Source organism: Mustela erminea, chromosome 14 (assembly GCF_009829155.1).
Source record: "Mustela erminea isolate mMusErm1 chromosome 14, mMusErm1.Pri, whole genome shotgun sequence".
NCBI lineage: Eukaryota > Metazoa > Chordata > Mammalia > Carnivora > Mustelidae > Mustela > Mustela erminea.
Genome location: NC_045627.1, coordinates 58,378,689 through 58,396,694, shown reverse-complemented (window position 1 = coordinate 58,396,694; position 18,006 = coordinate 58,378,689). Strand labels below are relative to the sequence as shown.

General features: G+C 35.8%; 1 protein-coding gene across 6 annotated transcripts in view; it reads right to left on the bottom strand.

Moving 5' to 3' along the window:
• EXOC6 (exocyst complex component 6) overlaps positions 1-18,006 on the bottom strand; it is a 243,418-nt gene that overhangs the window by 45,155 nt on the left and 180,257 nt on the right. For all 6 annotated transcript variants that reach the window (XM_032312084.1, XM_032312081.1, XM_032312082.1 and 3 more), the window contains one exon: positions 10,899-11,040. In XM_032312084.1, coding sequence (XP_032167975.1) covers positions 10,899-11,040 — 142 coding nt within the window. The remainder of the gene's footprint in view (positions 1-10,898; positions 11,041-18,006) is intronic.

Genomic DNA, 18,006 nt, shown 5'->3' with positions numbered 1-18,006 from the left:
ACTAAATTGTGAGTTCTTCCACTAAACAAGAAGCTGTGAGATGTAGAGATCACATCTTTTTATCTTTATATAATCCATGTCTGGTGTATAGGAAATATTCAGTAAATGTGTTGAACGAATGAATAGTAATACATATAACTCATTTCTATTAATATTGTCTAACGGTCCCAATAATTCTGGAGCTAGATTTCAACCTTTGAATTTTAAATAACTGAATACTAATGTTTGGGATCCCTGTAAGTATGCCCTCAGATTCTCTCTTGGCTCTTCCAGATCCTTATTTTATATATGATTTGTCATAGTTAGGAGTTTCTATGTTCTTTTCCCTTAGGTCATCTTTTTTTTTTTTTTTTTAAGACTTTATTTATTTATTGGAGACAGCAAGAGCGCATATGAGCAGTGAAGGGTGGGCAGAGGGAGAGGGAGAAACAGATTCTCTGCTGAGCGGGGAGCCTGACTCTGGGCTTTCTCCCATAACCCTGAGATTAAGACCTAAGCTGAAGGCAGACACTTAACTGACTGAGTCACCCAGGCACCCCTCTTAGGTCATCTTTTTATTATTTTTATTTAATAATGCCTACTTTCCTGTTAGGATATCTGTGTCTGGGTCATTTAGCCATGCCATGAAGGATATGAAGGATATTTTTAAAAAACATACATTGATCTTGGTCTTCCCATAAGATATTTAAAAATAATTTCCAGGAGGAAAAAGTAGTTTCCAGGCTTTCTAAAGTTTCTTTAAAAAAAATTTTATTTTTAAATAATCTCTACACCCACCATGGGGCTCAACCTTACCACCCAGAGTTCAAGAGTTGCATGCTCTACTGACTGAACCAGCCAGGTGCCCCTAAAGTTAGTTGTTGTTGTTTTTTTAAATAAAGTTATTCTAAATCTTTGGGGTTTTTTTTCTCTTAATTAACCATTTTTTTTAACCACTTCTTTTTTGAAAACAATATGACTTCATGACATACTTATTTCCTCGTATTTTCTGCTAGAATATGGAACTTTATAATAATCAATAACCCAAAGTTTAAAAATATCCTTAAAGAAAGGCTAGAAATGGAGATCTGATCTTACTGAGAAGGTCATTTATAACAACAGAATAAAACTTTGCTGTATCAGCCTAACTGGGAAGGAGACAAGTCTGAATTAATTTAGAAGAAACTGAAAGTGAAAAATAATACATGCTATGTAAATTGTGATTATAATGACAAAAATGTCTTCCAAATTGGCCATCTCTGAAATTTTAAGAGAATAAAGAATATCTGTAGGCAAAAACACAAGTTATTTGTATATATAACAAAAAAATTTCATTCTTCGGATCACATATAGATGTATAGAGTTTGGTATGGGGGTACAAAAACTGCTAAGAACTCAGGCTGTGAGGGAAGTCTCAGTCAACTAAACATCTGACACTTGATTTGGGCTCTGGTCATGATCTCAGGTTCTGGGATCCAGACCAGGATCAAGAGTTCCTGCTCAGTGGGGAGCCTGTTTCAGGATACTCTCTCCCTCTGCCGCTTTGGGCTCACGCTCTCTCTAAAATAAATAAATCTTTTTTTTTTTTTTTTTAAAGATTCCATTTATTTATTAGACAGAGAGAGACCATAAGTAGGCAGAGAGGCAGGCAGAGAGAGACGGAGAAGCAGACTCCCTGCTGAGCAGAGAGCCCGATGCGGGGCTCGATCCCAGGACCCTGGGATCGTGACCTGAGCTGAAGGCAGAGGCTCAACCCACTGAGCCACGCAGTCGCCCCTAAAATAAATAAATCTTAAAAAAAAAAAAACAAAAAACCGCCGTCAGGCTGTAAGTATTTATTCTGGCATAAAAATAATCTTCCCTGAAATTAAATGCAGAAGGTATGAGTCCTTGAACAATCTTGTCCTAGGCAGACAGTTATTTTTACTGTAAGGCAGAGAATGTGCATTATTTGGAAAACATCAACAAGGATATTCAGAACTGTCCAGGGTAGAGGGAAGGGGAAGATTCTAAGAGCAAACAGACCAAAAGACTGACAAATGATTGAGAGAAAGCGTGAGGAGGCTAGGCTAGTCTCAAGACTGTGTGTGGATGACAAGGCAGGGGCATATAAAATGGAATAATTTTGTAACTAAATAAATGATTGAAAATGAATACTAGTAGTCTGCATATTGAAGAGGTTCCTTATAATTTTATTTCTCGCTAGATCTGAAGATTTAAAGTAGCTATTCAGAACACAGATTTTGGCTAGGCAAAGAAGGTATCCAGTGTGGACCAGCTCTGTCATTAGAAGGAATGACTAAGAGCACCATCTAGTGGTTTTTCTGGCGGTGAAGAATTCATGACTGGGAGTCCGGGGTCTTAAAAGTTCTTGATTCTCAGACTTTTATTGTTACAAGTGGTTGGCAGCAATGGGATGCAAGCCTCTAAGACCAAATGACCCTCACATTTATATAAAGTCATATCTACTCATCTCTTTTTCTTGGAATATGGGCAAAGTAGGCTCAATCTGATACCGTAAGTGCTATTAAAACCAGGACCAATTCAGTGAGGCAAATAGTGTAATAGGATCCAGTGTACTCTAAAATGAGACACTGAAATATTGTTCTATGGCATATATACACATGACTTCCCCTGAATCCTTTTATTTGGAGATATAGGTCTTTTCTCAAGGTTAAAATAAGAGGCCTTGAGGTCAAAGCCATTAACACACATGCACATGCTTGTGCACACACACACACACACACACACACACACACGATCTATAAAAAGCCTCATCTATTTTTTTTAAGTAGGCTAAGCCTTTATCCAAAATGAAAAAGACCAAGCCTTTATATCTAGAGATTCACTTATTCCTCAATAACTTACCATTGAAACAGAGACCAGTTCAACCTGGAGCTTTTCTAATATCTATGGATTTAAGATGTTAAACTCTTAAGAGGGGATAACCTCATTTGGATATTTTTACAGAATGTATGAAAAAGGACATTCTAGATCTATTTTGGGGTATTTCAACTCTTTCTGATTGCCTGATGCTTTGGAAATATTCTGTATTTTGTTAGTGATGTAAAGGATTTCTGAGATACCTTTATAAAAACCTTAGAGTACCTTTTGATATTTTCCTCTATGCATTTGCCTTTATAAGGAATCTATACTGGGCTCCAATATATAATAGGTGTTTAATAAGGATAAAACAAAAGCACACATACAGATTTAGAACATCTGCTTCACACCAAATGTGCCAAATGCTCTTCCAACTAAGAAGCACTTTCTCTTGAAGTTATACAAAGTCTAATATAGGATCAAAGGTTCTGTGCAGCTTTCAGGGTGGCTACCTTTGAAATTCCAAATGGATGCCTTCCTGACTTCTCCAATCAGGTAGCTCTAGCAGCACTGTGATTATATGGTCAAGTTAATCAAAAGTATCCACTTCATCATGCATAGACTCTATCTTGTATTCTTAATCTATACAACTTTTTATCTAAATTAGATTAACTTCTTATACTTTCTCATAGTATTCTATACTTTTATAGAATTTAACAATTTACGGTCATATTTACTAGTGCAATTATTTAATGATTGTCTCCCCAGAGCTTAAACCCCAAGACTTTTGTTTTGTTTACCACTATGTTGCCTAAATACCAAACATATAGTAGATAAGAAGGAATTAATGAATGTATGATTCCAAAGCCCCACTTTTGTTTTCCTCAAATTTTATTGCCTCCCAATCTTAAACTAGAATGCATCTTGGAAATTATCAATTCCATATCCCATATTTTATAGAAAAAATTGATGCCTCTTAATTGTTGAATGGTTTCAAAGCCACTTGCCCAAAATGCAGGCAGAGCCAGAACTGGAACCATGGTCTCAACTTCCTGACATATGTTCAGACTACTGTAAGACTGATTTGAAAGAATTTTTTTAAAAGTTTACATAAGGGGGCACCTGGCTGGTTCAGTCAGTAGAGTGTGTGTTTCTTTTCTTTCTTTCTTTCCTTTTTTTTTTTTTTTTTTAAGATTTTATTTATTTGACAGACAGAGATCACAAGTAGGCAGAGAGGCAGGCAGAGAGAGAGGAGGAAGCAGGCTCCCTGCCGAGCACAGAGCCCGATGCGGGGCTCGATCCTAGGACCCTGGAATCATGACCTGAGCTGAAGGCAAAGGCTTTAACCCACTGAGCCACCCAAGTGCCCCTAGAGTGTGTATTTCTTGATCTCGGAGCTGAGTTTGAGCTGCATATAGAGGTTACTTAAAAAATAAAATCTTTTTTTAAAAAGTTCTACATAAATTCATGTATGATTCTACATTTCTGAACTCAGACATTTTATCAAGTTTGACCTAGTATGGGTTAAAAAAGAAAACGATCCAAAGAAAAATGACCAAAAGGGTATTAAAAAACAATCCCCTAAGAATATATTAAAGAAACTTTAACTCTTTAGCTCAGAACAGGTAAGAATTAAAGGGTTATTTAAACATAGTCATCAAATATGTGAAGAATTTGTTTTTTAAAATATTTTTATTTATTTATTTGACAGACAGATCACAAGTAGGCAGAGGCAGACAGAGAGAGAGGAAGGGAATCAGGCTCCCTGCTGAGCAGAGAGCTCAATGTGGGGCTCGATCCCAGGACCCTGGGATCATGACCTGAGCCGAAGACAGAGGATCTAACCCGCTGAGCCACTCAGGCGCCCCTGTGAAGAATTTTTATAAATGATCTGTTATCTGTATCAAGATCCTAAATGGTCTTGAGTTAAAGTATGGTGTATCAGTTGGCCTTAACTTTCTGACAACAAAGGCAGAGCTCTAAGAGAGACAGATGTAAATTATAGAGACTTGTTCATTTTTCAACAAGTATGCTGTGAACACAGCATTCTATAAGGTGCCGTAATTACAAATTCTATGTTGGATTTAATTATCTATCCTGGATGTTAAATCTCTTCTCTCTCTCTCTGCCCCCTTTCTCCATCCTCCATCTCCTTCTCCCTCTTCTCACCTGCCCCCAATCCCGAAATCATGAGATGCATTCTCTCTCTTTCACTGTGTGATTCTAACCATCTTAATTATACCAAATTGTACCTTTACTTAATAATTCTTTGTATTTTCTCCTCCAAAATGTCTGCAATCCATCCTCTTCATTACAACTGTCCAAACTCAAGCTCTTTTTATCCTTCACAAAAAAGTTCCATAGTTTCTTACCAGGTTTGCCTACTTGCAGTATCTCATTTCAGTTCAGTTTCCACATGACACAGAATTAACTTTCCATGACAGATTTCATCATATCATAGTCCTTATTAAAAAGCTTCAGTGGTTCTCCATTGCTTATTAAATAAAGTCCAAGCATTCAGGCATCTAACTTTTTCCAGCCATATCTTGCAATGCTTTCATCATTCATCTTGTAGTCTAGACACCAAACAAAACTGTCTGAAGAGTCCCTTAGCATTCTCTCACCATAATGTTTTTGTCTATGCCATTCCCTCGGCTCAGAATGCCCTTCCCTGCTTTTGATGAAATCTTACTTATCCTTTAAGACCCAGCTTAAACTTCACTTCTGTTATAGTCAATCTTCTCCATCCTGTGGAATGAAGAATTGCTCCCTCTCCACTACAAGTAATATGTACTTATATAAAGAATTGCTATTGAAAAAGAACCGTTATGTTCTATTATAGTTATTTACATGTCTGTCTCTTCCCAACCAGTCTATGAGATCTTTGAAGCTTGACTCATCTTGGATTTCCAGGTAATATACCAGGTAATAGATTCTCATTGGACATTTGAATAAATGAATCTTCCTATGAATCAGTTGACTTTACATGGGAAAAAAGTCAGTTGCAGACTGAAATTTTAGCTCAAGCCCAATTTAACTCACAAGTATGTGTGTTACAAGGAATATTAGCAAAAATTGCTTAAAAAAAATAAAGGATCACACTGATGTATCAGTGCTAATTCTTTCACCACCAGAAAAATAAAACAAAAACTAAAAGCACATGGTTGAATGATGACAGAACTGAAATTACTTCCATCTTCCCATCTTCCCAACTTTCATGAGATGCCCTTTTTGTTTCTGCCTGTAGACTGACAATCTGAGGCCAGGAAATATATGTATAATGTTTTCACAAAGTAATGAGGATGGAAAAATAAATATTCTGCTTTCTGATCAAACCCAATTAAAGGAAGATCTAACTTAGAATAAAGGCCATTCTTTTTTTTTTTTTTTTAAGATTTTGTTTACTTTAGAGACATAGAGGGGAAGGGGAGCACAAACAGGGGGAAGGGCAAAGGGAGAGAGAGAAGCAGACTCCCCACTGAGCAGGGAGCACTTGGTGCTCAGTCCCAGGACCCTGGGATCATGACCTGAGCCGAAGGCAGAAGCTTAACTGACCGAGACACCTAGGTGTCCCATATAAAGGCCATTCTCGGTGCTTATATTTCATGCCCACCTCCTATTGCTTAATTAAGCCTTTGCTGTAAGCCTTTCTTGCCCAGGATCTCTATGGTTCATGGTCTCTAATTCGTGATCCCTGCTACCTGACTTCCTTGGACTCTGGATCTCTTACTAGTACAACACAGACTAGTAAGATTTTATGTTAGTTTCAAAAACCAGTCACACTCTTTTAAGTAATGATCTCTGAGTCTCTTGAAGAGAAAATAATTATTATGAGTCAATATGGGTTTATGAAGAATCATAGTAATATCATTTCCTTCTTTTAAAGAATAGACTGATTAATAAGAAAAATCCAATGGTCATTATTACCCCGATATGCCAGGAAGGCATCTGACAAACACTTTGAGCAAAACCATGAGTTAGATTCAATTAGGGAATTATTAACTGGCTGAAAAAAACCCCATTAAATCCTGAATAATGAATCTAAGTCAATATGAAGGGAAGGTCCATATAATGTAGTACTCAAACTTGATTGTGCATGAAAATCACCTAGGGGGTCTGATGACCAGAGTTCCCAATTCAGCAGATGGAACCCAACAATTCATATTTCTAACAAGTTCCCAGGGTCCTCATCCGGGGATCAGGTTTTGAGAACCACTGATGTACTGTATCTCATGATATAGATATAAGATTTTGTTCAACATTTTGCTAGTAACTTTGTCAAATATATAATAAGCATGATTACAAATCTGTAGAAGGTATTAAATTTTGATATAAAAAGACCTCAATAGGTTAGTTGTGAAACCAATCTTAAAATTCAATACACATAACTTTAAAATCCCAAAACAAAAACCAACCACACAAGTATAGGGTAAGAAAAACAGAACATAACAATCACAGTCACTCACACACACACACAAATATACAGATATACAAGTTTTAGAGAGCACAGCTTCAATGATTCCAGAGTATACTCTGGCAACCAAAAAAAGTAATATTAGTTTGGGCTTTAGTAATGAAATATAGACTGTGGATAATATATTTAACAGTCTAATGCAGATTATACTGGCTCCCCCCATACCTGGGTATCTCTGTAGTCAACTTTGGGTATCAGACATTAAACAGAAGGTAGTCAAACCAGTTTAATCAAAGAAGAGCTTCGGATCCAAAATCAAATCACATGAGAACAGTAAGAGGCATTGTTGATGTCTGGCCTTCAGAAGATTTGAAAGGATATAAGAGCAGTTTTCATATAACTGACTTGTGGATGAAGATTTGCTTTTTCTCTGTATGACCCTAAGCAGAACTGCCATATACAGACTGCCTCAGACTGCTTGCTACATCCCAGTGTCCAGCTAAGGAGAGGAGAGGGGAGGGGAGCAGGGAAGGGCGGACATCTAGACCACATTTCACTTGATGAACTATGTGCCTTGGAGAGGGTTGAGTCCAGCTGGAAAAAAAGTAAACTTTTTCTAATTCATATAAAACAGACAACTCTGGAGGACTTTTTCCTTTTAACAGGGATACCAATTCTAATTTGCACAAAGGCAGTGGTGACTGAAGCCAAGGTATAGAGAAAGTAAATTAACCTCTCTGGAAGAAAGTGATAGAGTGATACATTATATGGAAACACAGCTTCTGAAGAGTAGTTAATCCCCCAAATTGGATGTTCAAGGACTACTTGGACAACTATTTGGCAGGGTTATTTAGAAAGGATTTCGAGGTAGAAGAGTATGTGTATGTTTATTACCAGGTAAGTGGTGAAACTCAATGATCTTTTAGCTTTTAGGATTCCACATGTGAATTACCTGCCTATCTTCTCCATATCCCGGTTGATTTTTATGGTATCCAGATCCCTTCTCTTCACAAATTTATGATGCATTTTAGCTTTCCTCCTATCTAGCCAAATTACTCTTCTCCTTTCCCTGCCCCAGGATGTAGAAAGCATATATACATACTTCATTAATACTGAAAATAAACTTCATATTTTTAAAAACTGCTTTTTGGGGCTTGGCTGGCTCAGTTGGTACAGCATGCAACTCTTGATCTCCAAGTTGTGGGTTAGAGCCCCACACTGGGTGTAGCGATTACTTAAAAATAAAATCTTAAATTTAAAAAGAGGGGGGGAATCTGCTTTCTTCCAGATTTTATTTTATTTTTATTTTTTTTTTTAAAGATTTTAATTTATTTATTTGACAGAGAGAGATCACAAGTAGGCATAGAGGCAGGCAGAGAGAGAGAGAGAGGAGGAAGCAGACTCCCTGCTGAGCAGAGAGCCCGATGAGGGACTCGATCCCAGGACCCTGAGATCATGACCTGAGCCGAAGGCAGCGGCTTAACCCACTGAGCCACCCAGGCGCCCTCTTCCAGATTTTAAAAAACAAATATACTCCTAAGGTAAGATGAAAACTTAATTATCTTAACATATTCATTAGAAAAAAAGCTAAGTTTCATTTTTTTAAAAAAAAGATTTTATTTATTTATTTGACAGAGATCACAAGTAGGCAGAGAGGCAGGCAGAGAGAGAGAGAGAGGAAGGGAAGCAGGCTCCCTGCTGAGCAGAGAGTCCGATGCGGGGCTCAATCCCAGGACCCTGAGACCATGACCTGAGCCGAAGGCAGAGGCTTAACCCACTGAGCCACCCAGGCACCCCGCTAAGTTTCATTTTTAAGTGATTTATGTATCAGTCACTAAATTCATGAGTGGGGGTAGAAGGTTCTTTTGCACCAGAAAGAGAGTGGGATAAACATGGAAAATGTAATGTTGGTTTATATTTGTTCAGTGAGTGCTGAATGTATGATGCTATATTAAATAGGTAATGGTTAAGTAACACATGGTAAGTATTAAGGAGCAGAGCCAACCACAGGCATAATCTTAAAGGAAGCTGAATTATCTTATGTGGGTTGTCTTTGAGTCCTAGTCTCTCCCCTTTCCATATCTATAGTGCCTGAACCTTGGCCCCCATCAGACCCGTCTAGGAAATCTAAATTTCCTGAGTTTTTGCTCAGACTTAGGACATTTCTTGGTCTCTTCCAAGAGAATAGTGCTTTAAAAAAAAAAAATCAGCAATTTAAAAGAAGCCTTCAGTATCTTCACCTGAAGAAGTCAACTAAAGGTAGAAACTATCCTACGGAAAGACAGAGGGGCAAAGATTTATGTATCCTTCTGTAAGTACAGCTAGACCAGTCTTTCTTTCATGGAGGTAGAAGAGAACAGAGAAAAGATCTAGATACCTAATGTTGCCTAGCCAAATAGTAATTTCCATTTTTGAACAAAAAAACATGAGAATGGGGTGCCTTTGGACTGGGATTTGGACAATGTTAGGAGTGTCCTGGCAAGAATGACCAGAAAAAGGTGGCTCAGTTGGTTGGACGACTACCTTCGGCTCAGGTCATGATCCTGGAGTCCCGGGATCGAGTCCCGCATCAGGCTCCCAGCTCCACGGGGAGTCTGCTTCTCTCTCTGACCCTCTCCTCGCTCATGCTCTCTCTCACTGTCTCTCTCTCAAATAAATAAGTAAAATCTTAAAAAAAAAAATAAAAACAAAACTTTGGACTTATATTTTTATGCAGTAAGCAAGTGATCTTGATCAAACAGCTTACATAATTATTTTCTTTACTATTAACTCTGTTTTTCCTTGCAGAATGCCTTATACACAGTGGGCAAATATTTGATGGTGAAAAAAATGTCACTCTTGTTTCGGTTGCAAGCTGGTTACATTTTCAATGTCTTTCATACAGAATATATTAGTGCAAAATTTGCCTCAGCCTTCTTGTGCCCCACTGATTTTCAATTTATCAATAGTGCTGCCTGACTGAATTGTCAACCAGGGATTTTCATCATTTAATCAGTGTACCATTCATTTGAAAGCTATGTTTGAAAATTACTTTGTATACTTACATTCTTTATTTAAAGAATTATACTTCAAGGGTGATAAAACCCACATCCAGAAGTATATATTACAAAGCTAAGAGCCAAATAGCATATCTAGTTTTGAAGCAGACTGGCTAACATCAACATGAGATTACAGAATCTGCCCATCTCTTACCTAAAGAAAACAGTGAAAAACAATGGCAAAGATAAAGGCTTAAGAAATTTAGGGGGAATGAAGACCAAAATTTCAGAATAGAAGACACTTCATTTGGAATTCAGGGCCCTAAGATTATCCCTGCAGCAAATACCTAAAAAGCTACCTATCCACAAAGTAAGAATGACAGAATGATTTCATTCATTGATGAGCAATGTTAGGAGTGTCCTGGCAAGAATGACCAGAAAAAGCAATAAGGAGAAAAATGAATCATCTTTTCAATTATCCCAGCCTGTATTGCCACTGTAGTGCTTCTAGAGCTCTAGAGCGCCAAAGTGAAGCTGAGGATAGTTTTATCTTCCTTGAAAGAAGTGGCTTCAAAGTCTGCTGAAAATTTCAGATTCAGGCCTTTTCCTTCTTATCCTGAACCATCCTTTTATATACAATTTTTTCCATATAATTTAAATATAGATTCCAGAAATGCATGAGATTTAACCAATGAGGTACTTACATTCACACTGTATGACATCTAAGTTAAACTGCTGAACAGCTCCCATGCTTATCTGTTTTAACTCACTGTCCAATAGCATCTGCATTAAGGATGTTGAGAGATGCTGGCAGGCTGACATGCAAGCGGTCTGGGCAACTTTCCCCTGTTTAAAACAAATATTAAAACCAAAATATAAATAAACATATATAAGCAAACACAGAAATATACCATAAAGCGTCAGAAAAATTATATATCTGGCATTCTTTTTGTTGCCTTTCTGGGGGTACAACAGTGATTACTGGCCTTTCTATTTCTGTATTCTAAGCAGCTATGCATTTTAGTGTAAGAATTAAAATTAATATTTTTGTTTATTTGTCCTTCTCAGGACATAAATATCATTAAAGTTCTAACTTCACCCAGGAAAATTAAAAGACAAGTAAAAAACCCATGATTTATTATTAGAGCTCTTGAAATGTCTCAAGTATTTTTAAAAATATACATTAAAATATGGCATTCATGACAAAATAATTATACTGACAGAACATTTTATTCATGTAATGTTCTTTAAGCTCTGCTTTGTATAATTAACCAAGCAAGAATAAAGGAAGTTAATAAACATTTTTTTATTTAGACCGTACCTAAAATTAAAAATATACTTTGAGTCATAAGTCCTTCTAATCAGAACATCAGTCTGTAGCATAGCTTCAATTAGCTGGGGGGGCTTGCCTACTAATATGATTTCAAAATCATCTACAGATTTACATTTAGTTTTTAAATCACCTGGTAATTTAGAAGTATGTGGTTAAATAAATTATAAATACTTGTGGCTTTCTTTCACTACATATTATTATATAATATTTTCTACTATCATAAGCTCCTAAAAACTACATAAATTTTCACTGATAGCCTTAAGGCTATAATTTCTTAAAGATGGTAAAAATTTTAAGTTTTCATGTTTAGCCTCCAAATTACAATGTCACTTTTAGTATAAACTGTTTCTTTAAACAGATTTTGTATCCCAATTAAAAGTTTAAAATATTATAAAGACTCTTTCATGTATAGTTTTCCCGTGTAATAGTGCTCCTACTTTTGCTCTCTTCAATCACAATCATGTGATTTGGTGATGGACTGACTCCTGTGATAGGACTCAAACTTCTACGAAAATGGTCAGAAATAATGACTTTTGGAAAATGCATCATGTTTTGCTTCATTTGCTTAATAAATATTTACTCAGTGCTATTTGATAATTGTGTTTTTTTATTACTTTCACAAAGGCCAATAAAGCTACAAAATCATGAAAAAAACCCTCCTACACATAAATGTTTCACTAAATTGGTACAGAAATGTTTACAGAGTTTATCTATTAGAAGAAAAACATAAATATGTTTTTAAAATGTTTATTAGAACATTTGTTCATTAAACTACACATTTAAAATCAGACTAGAAACAAAGCAGCTTTTATGAATGCCTTAGCATTTAGACCTCAGCAGTGGAAAACTGTATCTGAAATGGAATCTCAATTTCTTAATCAAAAACTTTAGAGATAAAAGCCAATGCAAACAATATATTTGACAGATACTGATGAACTGCCAAAAAAGAATGTAACAAACAATGCAAAACCCAGCATGCTTCAAGATCCCTCACACCCAAAAGGAATTAGTCTGGGAGACATGCAGCTCCATTCCCCAAGCACCATAATATCAATATGAATGGGAGGGGGACAAAAACATAGAAAAAGGAGAAATCAATGGCATGTAATTTAATTACAATGTAATAGGCTTGAGAATACTTAATGGAAATGTAATTTTGACCTAATGGAACAACTACTGCATTTTAGCTTCATGTACTTCTCCATCCAATCAGCTCCATGTCCTACTTATGCTGCCCTGGTAATACACCAACCGCAAAACAGATTAATAAATTGCTCCCTAAAATTACTATTATATTCATTTCATTAGTAAATATACTGCACAATGTAAGTGGTATAATTTTAAGGTGACATTTAAAATTCAACATGGGTTCAAATGCTACGAATCACTATATAATAGTAGTACTGGAGCCAAAAATGATGGTAAGAGTAGAGAAATACAGGCGATTCCATAAACTTGGTGGAAATAGGTAATGAAAACACATACACATGTACACAGACACGTGTGTGTGCCTGCGAATTTTTTAGCTTTTTGTTTAAACAACATATGTAATAATAAAACCCTAATACCAAATTTCTTCTGATGATGCATGTTAAATACAGGCTTATTGTTCTCAAAGATATAAGATTTAAATATTTGTAAAATATTTTATAAATCTTCTAATGAAATAAATTCACTAGTATCAAAGGTCTGGATTCTTTAAATATTTTAAACGTTATATTCTGTAAGACAATACATTTTTAACATGTTTATTTTCTAACTATAAAATGTGCACAAATATCCTTAAATCCATCTATCACTTACATTTAGAGAGAAAATGTTTAATGTTCCGAATACTAAAAAATACCTTTGGCAATTCATTTCTGATGCCTGAAGCCCTTGGTACACTTTGGTATAACGAAAAGTTCCCTTTCTGAACATTTTTATTGCTAATACTGTGGACACTCTTAATAATATCATTTTCTAGAACACGAATAATCTAAGTACTTTTGCAATTATCTATTTTAACAAACAAAACAAATAAGAAATTTCAAGCACCTAGAAATTTCTGCAGCCCTCATCTGAAAAATTAATTGCAACTACTATTAACATTTTTCTTCTCTTTAACACAAAGTTCAATAAATAAATAAAAACACCTGCCAAACTTTTAAAGGTAACTACTTTTTACCCTCCTCTAACATTTTGCTGAAAAACAACTTGCAAAGAGAGAAAATCCTTAGACAAACTTCTTAGATTTCAAAGGAACTTGTAAAAGAGAATCTGCTGACATATTAGATCCTTTTTGCATTACCCAAAAGCTTTTCTTCTAAGAACAATTGTAGTAAGGAGACATTTGGCTCCTAGGAAATTCCCAAAGGGTCAACCATATGCATCCTTCCATGGCACCTTCACAGCGCTGCTTTCTAGATCCATGTCTCAAAAGCAGCTTTCATCATTTACTTGTGTGTCAGTCAATATGATTTATGGACTGCATTCAACAAAGTCAAAGCATATAGAATGAGAAATATGACTACAATCTGCTAATTTGTTTTGTATTGAGCCACTTAAGAGTCAAAGACCTGATGTCAGACTAAGACCAGCAACACAATTAACCAGTCGGTGACAGATTCATCCATCCTCCCTGCCAGGCTGTGCCAATCAAAGACAGCATGAGGCGACATTTGGTGAAATCAGTAAGAAAACTCATTCTCTAAGCAACCTATGTGAGACCTTGATTGACACTTTTTGAATTTAGTTTGTGGAACACAGCCACTCTTTACCCAATAGTCCCTCACTGCAAGCTGTGAAATAAGGCTTTTAATGCCAATCACAGGAACAATAAACCACAAACCACCAACCCTCAGTTTAAAAGGAAATCAAGAAAACACATCTGTTTGTATGTCAAGCCAAATTTCTAAAATAATTTACTATTACAGATTAGACTAAAGATACTCCCTCTTTCCTTTGAAACACCACAAAATGACATGGTAACAAAAATACAACAGATTTTATTAGATTATGGCTCAAAACTGTTTTGAGTAATGTTTAGATTATGGCTCAAAACTGTTTTAAGTAATGTTTTGATAGATCTACTCTAATAATAGGAGAAATGTAGAATACTTAAAAACTAATTTGATACATTTAAATTTTCATTTGAAGTTTTCATTTCTGTCTCACCATTCTCTTATTTCAAAGATCTAATAAAAAAAGAAAGGTTTGATTTCAACAGTAATTATTTGAAAGCATTTTTCAATGCTGCTTTCATTCTCTCTCAACTACATTTAACATAAAAATGTGCTCTTGAAATCACAACCATTCTTTCTGTACTGGTCTCCCTTCCTTAATGATCCCAGGAGAATCCATTTTACTTTTTTTATATTCCAACAAAAGGGTAACTTTGCACAATAAACTACCTTTTTTTTTTATTTAAGTAAAAAGAAATATATAGACTCAGAAATATTGTGCATTGCATTTATTATTCTTTAAATTGATAACAGATTTTGTTTTAAAAGGTTATGTAATTCTTGTTCAAAAAATCTGGAAAATTAAAAAAAAAATCTGGAAAATTGAAATAAAATCACAGACTGTTTGAATATTAAATCTAATACTAACAAGAAAACTTATTAATTATTTGATTCTGTATGGCATTTTACAATTATTTAGGTTATTAATTTTTAAGTAACTTAAAGCAGTAAAATATCATATTATTCAAACTCACTGTCTCTCAGTTTGCTGCATAAATTTCACTTGAGAGTATGAAATAGTCTTTTCAGAGGAAACGCAAAAGAAAAAGGGAAGCATTGATGAATTGGTCAGCGTCCTAAAGACCCACAATGTATATAGCTTTTTCTTAAGACAAACAGACTATAAAAGAGTGAGGTCTTACATCAAATGTGAAGTAAACACTAAAATTAGAAATAAATTCCTGATTGAAATAAGAAAAGAGATGCCTAGTTGATAAGTAGGTATTTTAACTTAAGAAATTTATTATTTTTCCTTCTATTTTACATAAAAACCACTAATCTAAAGTTTTATTATGTAAAACTACATCCTGCTCTTATGTAAAGAACACTATTAAATAAATCAGGAAAAAACATCTAAAACATTAATATAAAACATGAAAATTTCCCCAAGATGACTTCACAAATGCACAAAGATTCTTCTATCTAGTAAAATAGGCAGACTGCTGTAGCACTGTCCTATATAAAAAGGACATGTCTCAGATTCCCAATCGTAGAGAATCGATGAGTTATAAAGGTTAAAGTATCAAGATGAATTCCTTCAGTGAGTTTTAATAACTTTAACACTATCTTGAAGACAGATTTTTGAAATTATGCCAAAAACACTCACAGGTCTATCAAAATGTACTCAACTCTAAACACTTCCAACATTCTCCAAAATACTTTTTTTACACTTCTGTATTCCTCTCATATTCTTTCTGTCCCCACCTAAAGTAGCTTTAGCCCCAAAAGAGTTGGTTACCATATCAATTAACCATAATCCCCACAATGAAGTATGAATTCACATTCTCCCTTTTCAGGCTTTTCTCCTAACAATTCCCAATCATAAGGGATATGAGACAGTAACATAAATTCATACTCTTGGGGACACACACACACACACACACACACACAGATTAAATAGAACACAATTATCTTAAAGTTGGGGGGGCGGAATTTCTCCAAACTGGGAAAAATTTAGGATAGTTGCAATACCTGGTAATTTCTCTTTCACTCAGAACTTCCTCATCCCAACCACTGGGCTCATCAAATTTTGGAGGCCTTTTAATTTTTTTTTAAATCTTTTTTATCCGAACTTTTATCCAGACTTTAATATACAGGATTTTAGCTTTCTGCAAGTTTCAATGTTGATGTCATGGCAGCTCCATGCTATTTTATCATTCTACCTTTAATAGGTGGAAGGAAAACACAAGGAGAAGCAGACCAATAAAAGCAATAAAAATTGCTTCTAAGCAATTGATAATATCAGAACTCAAGACAAAAATGGTGAAAGCTGCATGTACTTTTGCCCAGACTGGCAAGAAGAAGGAAGCTAGTTTATGATGTGTGGGAGCTGACAGGAATTATTCCTAACTCTTTTTTTTTTTTTAAAGATTTTATTTATTTATTTGACAGAGAGAAATCACAAGCAGGCAGAGAGGCAGGCAGAGAGAGAGAGAGGAGGAAGCAGGCTCCCCGCTGAGCAGAGAGCCCAATGCGGGACTCGATCCCAGGACCCTGAGATCATGACCTGAGCCGAAGGCAGCGGCCTAACCCACTGAGCCACCCAGGCGCCCCTATTCCTAACTCTTAAATCTACTTGATAATAGCAAATTGGGCAGCTAGGCATATGTTTAGGTAGGGAAGCAATAAAATATTAAGGCTCTATAACTCTTCTTACTTGGCAATTGTAAGAAAAGCAAGGGAAGTTAAAGATGAGCTGTATGGGTGCCTGGGTGGCTCAGTGGGTTGGGCCTCTACCTTTGGCTCAGGTAGTGATCTCAGGGTCCTAGGATTAAGCCTCGCATCGGGCTCTCTGCCCGGCAGAGAGCCTGTTTCCCCCTCCTCTGCCTGCCTCTCTGCCTACTTGTGATCTCTCTTTCTCTGTCAAATAAATAAATGAAATCTTTTAAAAAAGAAAAAAAAATGAGCTGTAATTTTCCCTGTGGTGACTCAGTACTATAGCTAAGCCACAGACTTAAGAGCAAAACACTGGAGCATCCCAGGAACTGTTCTAAAAGCAACAGCTCTGTAACAGCAGGGTCATATCCTCATTTCTTTACATAAGCAACTGGATCAGAGTATCAGCGCTATTTAATCATAAAATGTACTCGAGTTTGCAACTCTAGTACAATTTATAACTTACAAAGAATTTGCCAGAATTACTAAAATGCTAGACAATATAAGTAGTTTCCACATGATCACTAGTGAAATGGATAAATGTCACTTGAGCCAACTCTTATTAATATATGTAGCTAAAAAGCTGACATATCATAAATTCAGCCATATACATACAAGTATAATGCAGTGCAGACCTTTGTCATTCAAGGATTTAAATTTAGATTTTGACCTTTTAAGAATCTCAGAGTCCAGCACAAGTAGGGCTTCATCTGCTCAGGCAAGCATCCGCATAACAAGCTCTGTGAAATGGGTATCAGCGGGTATCACTCAAGAGCCTGAATGCACAGTCCCAATCTCCCAACTCAAAGTGGCTTTGCTGTCTTCTGTTATTTGACATGGATAAAATAACTTGTTAAGGTCTACACTTTTCAGTTACATTTCATAGCATTTTCTGAAAGAAATTACATGGCATAGCAGTATTTTCAAATTTGAAAGTGCTCAAAGTTTTGGGGTATACTCACTCAGAATGTCAAGGGCCTTCTGAACAAGTAATTTCATGGGGCTGTCCTAGACTATGGGAATGGGATTGAGGTAGATACTTTTAGATTCACTTCCAGTTGAGAACTTTTAGATTCACTTCAGTTGAGAAATGAGATTTTT